The 12,922-nt window shown below is 43.7% G+C and overlaps 1 protein-coding gene across 17 annotated transcripts in view; it reads right to left on the minus strand.

The window, feature by feature from the left end:
* PALM2AKAP2 (PALM2 and AKAP2 fusion) overlaps positions 1-12,922 on the minus strand; it is a 279,896-nt gene that overhangs the window by 21,470 nt on the left and 245,504 nt on the right. For 15 of the 17 annotated variants that reach the window (XM_074571097.1, XM_074571098.1, XM_074571096.1 and 12 more), the window contains one exon: positions 2,109-4,500. In XM_074571097.1, coding sequence (XP_074427198.1) covers positions 2,109-4,500 — 2,392 coding nt within the window. Of the gene's footprint in view, positions 1-2,108; positions 4,501-11,563; positions 11,807-12,922 lie in introns of all 17 variants that reach the window. The other 2 variants (XM_074571107.1, XM_074571102.1) reach the window with 1 other exon arrangement.

The following is a 12,922-nucleotide window of genomic DNA, read 5'->3' on the forward strand; positions in this document are numbered from 1 at the left end:
GCCAGATTTTGTTGCCTCTGCTGAATCACCTTTTGCCTCTGTTTTTGTAAATACTGAAAAAAGGTGCCGTATATATTAAAATAAAAGGAACATTGCTGCAGTCTCCCAAGGAATTGCATGGTATCTCTTCTCCATATTTTTAAGGATGTCTGCAAGCTGTAACTGCAATGCAGCTGGCTAAAGGGACAGCAAGGATGAGATGAGCTGAGGCACCCTGCAACACTAAGGGTGCCGAGCTAATTTCTGCCAGCTGAGAGCTCTACTGAGCACATCCGCTGTTTAGAAGGCACCGAAAGTAGAAGATTTAAGAATGACTTTGGCAATGCTCTTTGTGGTTTTTTTGATCAATGACATCCTTACACATTGCCACATACTCATCTTTTCCTAGAAATTAATTCTTTGCCTTGTCACCAGCTGCAAATTGCAGTAGCTTGAGTCATTGGCTAATAGATCCCAATTTTCTTTCTTGAACATATGGCAGTTGGACATTTAAAGGAAACTGTCTGGAATGATTCATTATAAGCACAAGTTTATCATTCTCACTAGAATGTAATTTACAATGAACACTTTAACATCAGACACAAAGTAAATGCCTTGTTGTGTAGAGAAATAGGAACGAGAAGTACACTGTTTTCCCAGATGCTCCATTAAAATAAGCATTAGTGTCAGCAGCCCTTACAGCATCACTTGTGAGTAAAAATCAACCATTACCAGCCTCACTTCGAGCACTTGCAGCTACAGATGATGCTGTTTTTGAAAACAGTCACAACGAGTCCTCCTAGCTGAGGTCTCCAGTGCCCTGTGTCTCACCTCTTGTCAGTCATTGCCCAAAACACCTCAGTTTATGGAGACTCCCTATCAAAAATGCTGTTCTAGAGGAGTAATAACAATAACACTTCAAAGAAATTATCGACATCTGCTGCATTTTTTTTGGCAAGAAACACAATTGAAATCATCTTCGCTAAAGAAACAAAAACAAGAATTAGCTATTTATGTGCTGCGTAACACTCCAAGTTCACAATTATACTGGGTAATGGACTAAATCCAGACCTTATTCAAGTTTGCCATGACTTTCAAAAGAGAAGGCTCACCCTACACAATTTTTTGGAAACATCGCTATCTCAGATTTACATCAGTGGAAATACGGACGGAATTTAAGTACTCTGGGTAAAACTAATACTTCTTCAGAATGATTGCTGTTAATAAAAACTTCTAAGCACTTGCAAAGCATATGTAAGACTATACTCATAAAATTCACTACACAGAAATAAGCCTGGCATGTGTTTCTATGTTTTTTTTTTTAGATTTCTTTTTTTATGTTATATTAAGAAGGCATGAGTGTTTGACTTTGTTTTTTGAAAAGGGGAAGGAGGAGAGTGATATGTCGCAACTGCTGTGCATGGCACCACAAGGACTTGGAAGGTGATTAATCAGAGGAGGACTTCTACTGAAATCTATTAAGCATTTAATTTGTGACACCTCTTTAGTTCAGTAGTAAATGACACCAGCTGAAACACATGGCAACTCACAGCTCTGGACATCTTTTTACCAGACAAACTTCATTAAGAAGACCAAGAAATACCTGAAAACAGAAAGCAAAACAGAGACACACAAAAAGAAATCTGATGCAAAACTCCAAAACCTTTGCCCTTACTTAATGACATGCAAGAGAACAGAAAGCCTGTTAAAAATGCTTTGTATGTTTGTCCTTCAAATAACCACACAGCTTCAAAAAAACTGCTGCTGTCCTTCCTTGTGACAATCCTAAATCTCAGTGGGTGGTCTGAGCAGCACAGCAATAGACATGTCATGTTACAACGTGGCAAAGGATGAAAATAGTGCAGGGTTTCTTGATGATGATCAGTAGGGTATGTAAGTTACTTCTGTGCTACGTTTGGGAAAAAACAAAAACGTCCTCAGGTGTGCTCACAGACAAAAAGTTGGGTTGTCCTATGCCCTCCTCCTGCCTGCAGTTTCCAGGCAGACAAAGTCACGACAACCCTCCCACCCCCTGCAAAATGATGTATCCACTCAAAAATGACATAAACCCAAATCTGACCTGACCAACAGTCACATTTCACTTCCACCCTGATGCTTTGGGCTCTTACCTGGTGCGGTCTTGTAAGACACAGTTTTAGTGGGCATGGGTGGTGCGCTCTTCGTAATAGGGCTTGATGCCACCTGCAGACCTTGGCGCTGCCTCTTCAGCTCCTCTTCTCGTTCCTGGGCAGCTCTGATCTCTTCTTCTATCATCGATAGAGTCCGCTGCTTCCTTGACCGTAACTTGAAAGGGCCCACGGTCACTTCAGGCTCCTGTGTGGCCAGGATGGAGGCGGTGCTCCTCAACTCAGCTGCCTCTGAATACTTGCTGAAATAGCTGACTTCATGCCTATTTTCCTCCACAAGGAATGGCTGGGTGGCTGAGTACACGGGTGACTGCTGCAAATTCTTCCCTTCCCTGAGTCCTGAGTCTTCCTCTTTTGAAGTCTTTGGTATGGTGTCCATTTTTTCTTGAACAGGTGAAGACACCTGGGGTGGCTCGAACATTGGGTTCTGCTGCTCCTTGGAGGCTGCAGTGGGCCTGGTGGTGGCTGGCTGCTCTTTGACTGAGATCTCCTTCTCCGCTGGGATTTCCTCTTCCTTGCGGTTTGTTTTATCTGCCTGCTCGGCTATGGCTTGTTGGATGGCATTTTGAACCAGCAACCCAGCGTGGTACTCCAGCTGGTCATCAATCAGCATGGAGTCTGCCAAGGCTGAGGAGGGTGAGTCACAGCCCAGGTCGCTGAACGACTTGGAGATGCCTTCGCCCCTGCACTCTGCTGGGGTGTCAGCCTGCGGGGTCTGTGGCAGGGAGAAATCGGCCAGTGAGCTTTCCTGCAGGGCGCTCATGGTCTCATTGGAGGCACCACTGTCGCTGATGTTATCCATGCTGAAGTCATTCGAAAGGGTCTCCAAGACAGTGGTATCCTGAGACCTGACAGACAGGTCATCCAAACCAGAGTCAAGCTCCTCTGGAGGGGAAGAGGCGCTGGCTGACTTTGGGAACTGGTCGAGCACGCCCTGTCCATCATCCTTCACCACTGTGAAGACTGCTCTCGCGCTCATGAATTCTCCATCCTCTGCCCACAGTTTTGAGGCCTGTCCAGCTCTGGGGCTATCACCGCTCCGTAACTCTCTTACTGGGTCAGCAGTGGCAGTCTGAGTACTTATATCATCTTCTGAGGTACAGGAGACCTTCTGTGCTTTGACAACAGTGGCATTGTTACCCTCAAGCTGTCCTGTCTGCCCACATACTGAAACAGGCCTTGTCATGGAGGACAGTGGCCTGTCCACATGCGGAGAATTGAGGCTTTTGTAAAAGGGTTTGATGGAGAACATTTTGGGTGTTCCTGACCGCCTTGGTGGTGCCTGACCCTGAGATGGACCTGAATGCTCCATCAGCTGGAACTGCTTTCTGGCAGCTGAGAAGTCAATTTGCTCTGTGACAATATCCTCTTTCTTGATATTGACTGGCTCTGGTGGTGCAAAGGAGTAGCTGATCTGTTTGGGGGATGTTGGTGTTGCACCTTGCTGCTGCTGTCTCTCCTTGCGCTCCTTGTACTTCTTGTGGGACTCCAGGTGCTCTTCATCCAGTTGATCCTCCAGGGTCTTCTCTTGGGGAGGGTTCCACCATTTGGCGGCAATGTTGGGGTTTTTCTTGACAGCCTGGCTTTTAATGAGTTCCCTTCTTTCCTTTTCAAGTTCCATCATTTCCTCTGATGGTCTCACTTTACGGACCCTGTATTTTTCCTTCTCTTCCTCATCTTCAAAGAGCTTTGAGGGCTTTTTGTCTTCATGGAAGGCTCGTAGTTCAAACTTAGCCTCTTTCTTAAGGGTTGTAAGAGTTGTTTCTCCATCCTTAGAGGATCTTCTAGAACTGTTTGAAGAAGTGGGACTTCCTGGCACCTTCAGACTTTCCCTAGTGTCTTCCTTCAGTCCACCCAAGGAATGGCCATTAGATTTCAGGTTCTCATCTGTTATGCTAGCTTCATGTGGTTCAACTACTGAGGGTGCCTGCTTGTCGGCTACATTTTCTTCCCTTTCGCTGAGTACTGAATCATTATTGACATTAACAGATGCTCCTGAGCCCTCCATAATGGAGACTGCACTTGGTTCAGGGGACGATGTCCCATTAAAGGTATTATCTGTAGCAGAATCGCAGCAATTTGCCTCCAGCACTTCATCTAGGTATCTGATCTCTTTAGCAACTTCACTGTCTAGAGATTCGTGCCTGTCCTTAAGTCCATTGTGGCTGGCAGCAGGGGAAAAGAAGTGGGCTGGATTGTCTATGGGATGTGGTGAAGCCACTGTGGTGATGCTTTTATGTTCAGAAACTGGAACTTCAATTTCCATTTTCTCTTCCTTTGTAGCAAGCACAGTAGCTGGCTCCAAGAAATTGGCACAGTTTTGGTCTCTGTTTTTTCTCAACCTGATGTCATCCTCAGGGATTCTGGAAGATTTCTAAAATAAAAGAGAACAAAACTATGATGAAGTCCTAAAAAGCTACATTTCATTTTCTGCAGAGTAAACACCATCTGGAAAGCAAATCTTAGCACTTCTTAAACTTGAGATTAAAGCAGTCGCTCAGCGTGGGAAGGCAAGGCAAATCATTAACACAAAATCCAGAAAGTTACCTTACCATAAGCTGGACAAAGCACTAGAACAACAAACTTTGATTTAAGTATCTCCCACCTGCTTACCATCCTCACTTTGCCATTATTTCATGTCTGTGTCCTGGTTTGCCACTAAAAATGAGCTTTGGATTTCCAAGTTATAAATGGCTTGGGAGTTTAGGTTCTTCGGAGGTTTGCACATGCGGCACACAACACCCATCATCTTGGTATTTTAAAAACGCTTTCTCCACTTGAAGGAAATCTCATAATGCTTCTTCAGATGAACAGTATTACTGCCCCCATTCTGCTGAAACAGATGCTAACATGCAGGAAGAGTAGGCGATTCATCCCAAATTAGGAAAAAGGACATGGCAACAGCAGGGAATGTTCATTTCTCAGTGGATCACTCCTGGTCATTGAACACAGGGTAGAATTACATGGTGCTGGAAAGACATGGGGTCTTTCTCCAGCCCACACGGAAACCCACACACAACTGGACCTGGGAGACAGGAAGAATTCGCAACTCCCACGGCATGAAGACCACCACAAGGAGCATGACAGGGACCAGAGTCATGGTCTCCTCCCTCCCACTGCTTTGATCTGCAGTGCAGATGCACTGGATTCATATTTCTCCCTTATGTGTTGCCTCTGCTCTCAAGGAGGGTATTGAAAGAAACACTATTTATGTTCTGGGATGGTCAGATTTTACCCATCGATCAAACAGCCTACTGAACTTCCTGTGAGCAAAGTCTGAAGGAACTTTTGGTTAAGCTGGTAACATGATGAATTTCTCAATATTATTATCAAATGATAATGAATTTCTCAGTAATTCTTTACTGCTGAAAGGCAAAAAAGGAAATGACAAAAGAAAAGAAGAGGGCATTTTCAACATTATTCTTCAAAAAGATCTTGCGAACTCTGTTAACTCTTCGTAACTCCTGAAAAGCAGAAGCGACACATCTATTCACTTTGACTAGCATTTTAAAACAGAAACTCGGTATCTGAGGTCTCCGTCTCCCTTTCCACATGTGTTTCTATGTAGTACAACTGCTGAGGCATGGGCTTGGGAAGCACACGGCACGGATCAAACCCTGTGAATTCAGTGGCCACCCGACAAGGGCACCCTTGTCTGCTAGTCACCCCGACCCTTGCTGTCCCTTATTCCACATGCTATTAATACACACTGCAGCAGAAGATGATCAGCCAGGAGCACAATGGCACTTACCAGTGACCTGAACAATCACATTGCCTCTGGGTTTATACAGGCAGTAAAACGCATGTGGCACACCTTAGGGAATTATAGCTAGCCAGCCAGAAGAGCTCTCTTTCTAAAAGCTCTTTGAAAGGGTCTTCCGTCTAATTATGCAATTGTACAGAGTTGAAGACAATGCTGGCTTCTGCCATTAGATATTTTCTTCTTAATTGTGCTTAAACATTGGGAAAAAACCCTTCAAAAATAAACAATCATCTGCTTTTGTCTGTAAGTAAACTTGACATACTTCACTGGTTCTACTTGCGTTTCACTTTCTGTTGAACCTAGAAATTCTCCAGCTGAAGTTTCGAGCAGTGCTTTTCTTAAAGCACATTACATTTTTCACTAATTAAATATCTAAATGTGACCAGTTTATTCTTTAGTCCTATTAAGGATGTATTCAAGAAATCAGATGCTCTACAAACAAATACAGAACAACCAGTATAAAAAGTCCTTACTTTTTTGAGTAGGCACAGCAGGAACAAAAGAATAAACTTTCTTTTAACATGAAAGGGCAAGAATTGCTCTTGATTTGCCTGCAGATCTCCAGGTACCATGACACAACAGGTACTCAGGTAACAGGACTAAGACTGCAATACTTTTCTGATATTTGGGTTTAAATCCCTCCTGCCTACACTTGCTGGTGCAAACTGGGGGATGTTGCTACCTGGAGCAGTCTATGCAAAGAGACACAGGCATCAGCACAGGACTGCTGGCTGTCTCCTTTCACACAAACCATGAGCAAGCCATCATGCTCCTGCCTAACATTTGCTTCTAATCAGACACATCAAAGCCACTAGCAACATTGGTAGCTAACTACATGTCCTCTGTGGCCACAAGAAAACATCTTCAATGGACAGAGAAAATCAGGTAATGAAGCTATGTCCCCCAGCCACAGAAACCCACCTCCCTGCAGAGCCAAACAGAGGCGAAGGGCCCCCCAGTCCTGTGCTTTGAGTACCTCCATGCCATGGAGCTGGGAATATGCCCCCGATTGCCCCAGAGACCCCATTCGCTAAAGCATGTCTACTTCCCATCATTGCTTTAATGTATGAAACATTTCAGATCAAACCATGTTTGGGTATTCAAGGTAGGGAATGGAACCACAGGCGCAGTATTTTACCAATTTCTTAATGAGTAAGAGCCCATCCTGTCATCATAGCTGCAATCCATAGCTCACAATTAAGGCATACACACGTAACTGTCTAATCAGGGCATGGATTTATGACAGTATATAATTCTGAAAGTGCATGTGTCTGTGCAATTAGCGTGGCACATGTAGTTATGTAGTAAGACAGACAATTATGCAGTAAAAGCTATGAGGAAACATTGCTACTTATGGAAGGGAGTCTTTCTTTGCTGGGGATTAGTGACTGAGAAAGAAGGAGGGCTCCCAGCCGGGCAGAGAAGTCAGGGAGGAATGCTAGAGGAGGAAAAAAATACGATTAAAAAACCCACTCAGTTTTTCCATCAACACATTCTGGCAGAATCTGGGGACAATTTTGTGAGGTCACGGCAATGAGAGTATGCTCCAGACACTTCTGTGAGGTGCAAAAGTCAATCTACTGATGAATTACCTGCACAAGATAACTGAGAAGATCATAAGGATGGAAGCAGCCAACAAAAGGAAGCTTTTCAAGACAGTTGAGACCACTGAGCTACGGAGGATAACTGTCTGGGTCTGGGAAAATGGCACACGTTGGGATGGTGACACCATGGGTGGGAGGAGGCTTGGAGGAGGAGGAGAAGGAGGGTCATGGGATACACGCAGACCCCCTGCCTCAGCTATTCGGCAGAAGGAGGCGAGCTTGCCAGGGGGCTGCTTTTGCTCCTTGGGGATAAGTATGTACCAACAGCTTTGTATTTGCCGCCTACAGGGAGGAGGCTTTTCAAAGCCTGCACCATTACAAAGGCCTGTAAATGGGAAAAGGGCTGCATTCAACCCTAATTGTAGCCAGCAATACAGCGTTCACAGTGATTCCCATACACTGCTCATCTAGACCCAGATTTTCCAGAAGTTACTGTTACATTTACACAGTTTCTGAATGTGCATTCATTTCTGCTTAAGTCAAGATGCAACTGGGTAATTAGTGTCATTTCTACAATGCTGCTGCACTTCAGTAAACTGCAGTTATTAGCAGCTTAGAGAATTATTAGCATATTTCCTCCTTGGTTAAATTCTTTATCTACAAAAGTGTAAGTGTTTGGGCAATCAAGTCTTTTAGAAAGAGAAAATGTGGGTGTGCTACAGGCAAGACACAGCAAATGTACTGCCAGTGCCTCCCTTTGTTTGATGCAACAGAAAATGCGTATGACAACAAGTGGGAGGCAATTCTTCTGAGCCACATCAACATTCTTCTGGAGCAACAGTGTTGGAGGGGAGAGAGGAAAAGATTAAACAACCAAAACCATTTCATAGTTTAAAAAAATCTAAAACACAGTTTCCTCATTGTGGACTTCTACCAGTTACTCCAGCCAAGTTTCAGGACAGCTTTTGATGCTGTTAGTCTCCTGGCATCATTAGCATTGGTGACTTGCCATTTCTTCAAATTTCATTTTCCTTTGGAGATGTCCTGCACTGCACCTGCTTCTCCTCCCACTGCCTGATCACTGAGCCCATGCTTTGTTCCACCCTCTCCCCTCTGCTCTTGGATCTGACTCTTGGGCCTACCATGCCGCTAGCAGTTTTAGTACAATAGCATAACTTAAAATCACATCTGCATACAGTTGACTCACTAATCCACAACTCCCTGCTGATGTCAATCAGCTTCTCCTTCTTCACTTACTGTCTTGGCCTGCCTCTCCAATGTCTCTTTGCAAAGGGGAAGGAACCAAATGATGGATTTGCTAGGAGGCTGAGCCTGGCAAACCTTCAAGAGAGCGGCTGCTTTCATTCAGCTCATCCTTTTGAAGAACGCAGTCACCATCTGCACCACAGATGGAGCCAGTCCCAAGCACTGCAAAGATACAGAAGTCATCTGCACCTCTGTGCTTCCAGATGGCCACCCTAACCAGCAAGAACACCCTAGCCAACACAAGGTATACCTCCACTCTTCTAGCAACAGCAAGTATTTCTTAGAGAAGTCATTTTGCGTAGAAGAATGGCACAACACGGAAGTGTTGCAGTTCCTAACGAGAACAAAATGCAAAAGCAGGGTCATATGAGGTGCTAGCACCCATCCCTCACAGCTCAGGCTCACTACTACACAACGGGTGCTCAGGAATGTGCCGCCATCCCACCCCATCCCAGATGGGAAGGACAGTCCCAACCGTCTCACAGGTATGGTAGGGTATGCTCCCTACCTCCCATTGCGTCTGCCACACCGTCCACCTCCAAAAATATGGTGATCCCCCTCCTTCACTGGACTGCTCCCGGTGTGAGCCTTTGGACAAAGCAGGCTGAAGAAATGAGCCAAACACTTTGTGTTTTCAAAATTTCCTGTTCTGGTCAGCTAAGAGAAAGCCGCAGCAGAGAAAAACTCTTCAGAAAGCTCCTGGAACTGGCTAAGAAAAGGGATGCAGCTGATGGTGGAGGGCTCAAGGAAAGGAAGGGGATTTCCACTCACACTACCTACAGCAACCAGGTCTCTTCATTAAAAAAAAAAAAAGCCCCAAACCAAAGTTCTGTCTTCTTGCTCCTGTGTCAAAAGGTCCCATTTTTCCACAGAATATTTTTATACTGTTTCCTAACGGTTTTACAAATATCTGTAAAATGCTGTCCAGAAAATATTTCAATTTTTCACTTAAAGAAATTGGATAAAATTCAAGTTTCAGAAAAAAAAAATAATCCCCAAATCCTGCTGCCAAATTTGGTTGAATTTAAGACATGTCAGGCACATGCTGGCACTCCCTTGAATAGTCCCATTCATAGTCCTACTTGCACACAAAAAGCAAAACCTGGCCTGTTCCTCTCACAGTGCAGTACACGGTGTCTTCAACACACAGATGGAAACCATTTCTGATGACTAAAATGTATTAGCATTGAATGTCACCAGTGACACTCTCCGTGAGCAGCTCTTTACGCTCTTCAGTGACTTGTCTGAGGTAGCCAGACAGTACAACGGGAAAATTTTCTTTATGAAAAGATGGTTTAACTCCTTCTAAGCACTTCAGAAATCACGAGAGCACAGTCTAAAAAACAATGCAACTTCATCCTACCTCCCTCTAAGAAGCAGTGGGGAGCTCTTTTGGTATATAGACAGTAATAAGGGACATGGGGGTACACTGCCCAAACAAGTGGCTACTTGGAGAGCTTGCTGTGTGACAATTTCTGAGTGGTTTTCTGTATGTCCTTTTTTGGTTTGTTTTAGAGAAGGAGTTGTGATTGCATTTGCTCCAAAAGCGTGTGAAAGGCTTTGCAGTATTCTTTTTCATTCCAGCTGAGCTACAGCCTTCAGCTTCCCCATGTGAGACACTATAAAGCTCTTTTATCAAATCAAAGTCCAATCTTCTTTTGCTGCTGTAATAAATTAAGGATGGAGAAAAATGGTTCAAAAATTATGAATACTTTAATGAGGAGCATTTACTGTATGGCATGATATTTTAATGAGAAGCACATAATGAATGATACCGTATTTTTCCAAACATATCTCTATAGCTCCAGTATTTCCTGTGCCCTCAAAGACCAGCAACTGAAGCTTCTCCTGGGCAAGCCAGAATCCAGCTTTGTAATAACCCTTATTACTTCCCACTAACTCCAAGGTATGTAAATTGGAAGCACTTTTCTACAGGTAGGAAGCTACCCGATCCTTTGTGCCAGTTGTTTTCTCTTACTCCCTAGAAATATAGACCTGGTCTCTCTGTGAAGAATTTGCAATCCTAATGACTGGATTTCAACTGTTGCTACAGAGGCAACAAAAACAGCTATCTTCCTTCTTTAAATTAAATGCTTGTGCATCTGTTGCAAAAAAACCCAACAACCCAAAAGGTTAATCACTTTTTATTAAGTATTTTCATTCCTGCAATGAACTGGTACAAGAACCCACATTCAAAAGACCATTTTCTTGTTCCCTGCAATGTTGGCTTCTTGTAATGTAGGTCAGCCTGAAAGTGCAACTGAATTAGAGCAGTAAATGCATGCATAAGAAGGCATTTAATCCAGAAAAATGTGTTTTTCGACTGTCTTGTAACTCTCATCAGTTAAAATCCCACTCCTGATGCTCCTTTCACTTCCACGTTGATTTCTATCTCAAAAAAAAGTGCACAATTGGGCATTATTTCTTCTATTATTTCACTCAGTTCCCCAGGACAGAATGACCAGGACAGTACAGTCTGTGTGAGGGCATGGGAAATAAACCAATGCTGCAGAGAGGCAGCACTAGACTCAAGGTCAATACAAACATATTAGCATGTTAATCAACAACAACACCACAGATGCTTCGTACTTTTAAACCGTGTTACACATTTTTCCTAAGACTTACTTTTCCATGACTTGTCTCTAAAATCTGTCTTTGCTGAAACAAGAACGAAAGCTTCCAACAGCTGGGATATTTGATTTACAGAGCATTTAGCGCTAAGTCACTTACAAAGGTAAATACGATCTCCTGAGGCGGTCTCCAATGCTACCTAAGGAAGTGAAACGGTTTGCTGGAGGAAATGAAGAGCACCACATCCAACTAACACATAAGGAGCATTGCACAATTAGAAAATTGTCCACTACCTGGCAGGGAATATAAGGTATGATACAATCCTTAAGGAATAGAAGGAGAATTTCTTCCTCACAGCTGAAGGTCACAGATGGGGTCCTGTGCCATGAACCGTTGCACCTGCAGGGTCCACTTGGACAGGCTCCCCTCAGTCGGTGGTGGTGGATCTGAGCTGAGAGCTTACGGCTCTGTTGTTAGCAGCCCTCTCTCATGTTCAGCCTCTGGTCCAATGTTAAGTGAAAGCAGAGAAATCCCAACTGAACAAGGACAGAAAAAATGTTCAGCTTAAAAGAGTGCCCGATAGAGATACTGAGTTGAGCAGAACAAGGCTTCTGAATGTATGCATGAAAAATCAGTTTCACAAAATGCTGCCGTTGAAATCTGCCCAGCACACGTCGAGGATGGAACAATTGCTATGGTAAAGCATGATCTAATCCCAGCGGGGAGGGGAAAGGACGCTAAACTAAGCCTTGCTTTTAATACTCTCTAACCCATCTAGATAATGTCAGCACAAGGAAAGGGTGACCTTTACGGTCACTTGCATGAAAAAACAATGAGACAAGGGGATTTCCAAAATTCCTTAGTCTTTTCATCGGGGGCGGGGGGTTCCTGTTCCATCTAAAGGACAGCGCTACAACCCTCCTCTGCAAATGTGAGTTCTAGAGAAAAACACTGGCATATTAATCATTTTGGTCCATGAGAAAGGGACCTCCTGAGGAAGGAATTTGGGTTAGGCAGGGGCAGGAGGAAGGCAGTAAATGGAGACAAAAGGCCATGCAGTTCACTCGTTCTCCAAGCAGATCTTACGACTGCTAGGAAAACCGTTTTAATACGTTGGAGGAACAGGGATAAACCTGCCATAAGCACACAAGTAGGCTTTCTGAGATGTATTAGTATTAAATTAAAGTCTTTTGATGATACAGATTCTTTCACTGGCTGATACAATTCTGTAAATCTTTCATAAATGGCATAAACTGCATTTTCTGAACAAAAACACATGATCTCGCTACAGTGGAGCTCTTTCACCACTTACTTTCAATGGCAATATGGTAGGAACTGAATGCTTTAACTGAAGCAAGCACCAACAAACCTTTGCAAACAAAGCCTGAAATAGATTATTTTTCACTTTCTTTCACTTCTCGCTTCACAAACGCCAACTGCCAGAGATCATACTGCTTTTAACTATTTTCTAAAGCCTAATTAATACTTGCTGCGCATCTAAAGGGCATGGCTGTCCACGATCTACTGGAATTTGACAGTAGTGATGCTGAGGAGAGGGCTAAAGGAACAAATGATGCTCAGAAATGTGAAAAAAAGGCTAAACACCTGTTTCTCTTTGAGAGCTGATGAAGGTTAAGAGTTATTATTCATGC

This window comes from Larus michahellis, chromosome Z (genome assembly GCF_964199755.1).
Source record: "Larus michahellis chromosome Z, bLarMic1.1, whole genome shotgun sequence".
Taxonomy (NCBI): domain Eukaryota; kingdom Metazoa; phylum Chordata; class Aves; order Charadriiformes; family Laridae; genus Larus; species Larus michahellis.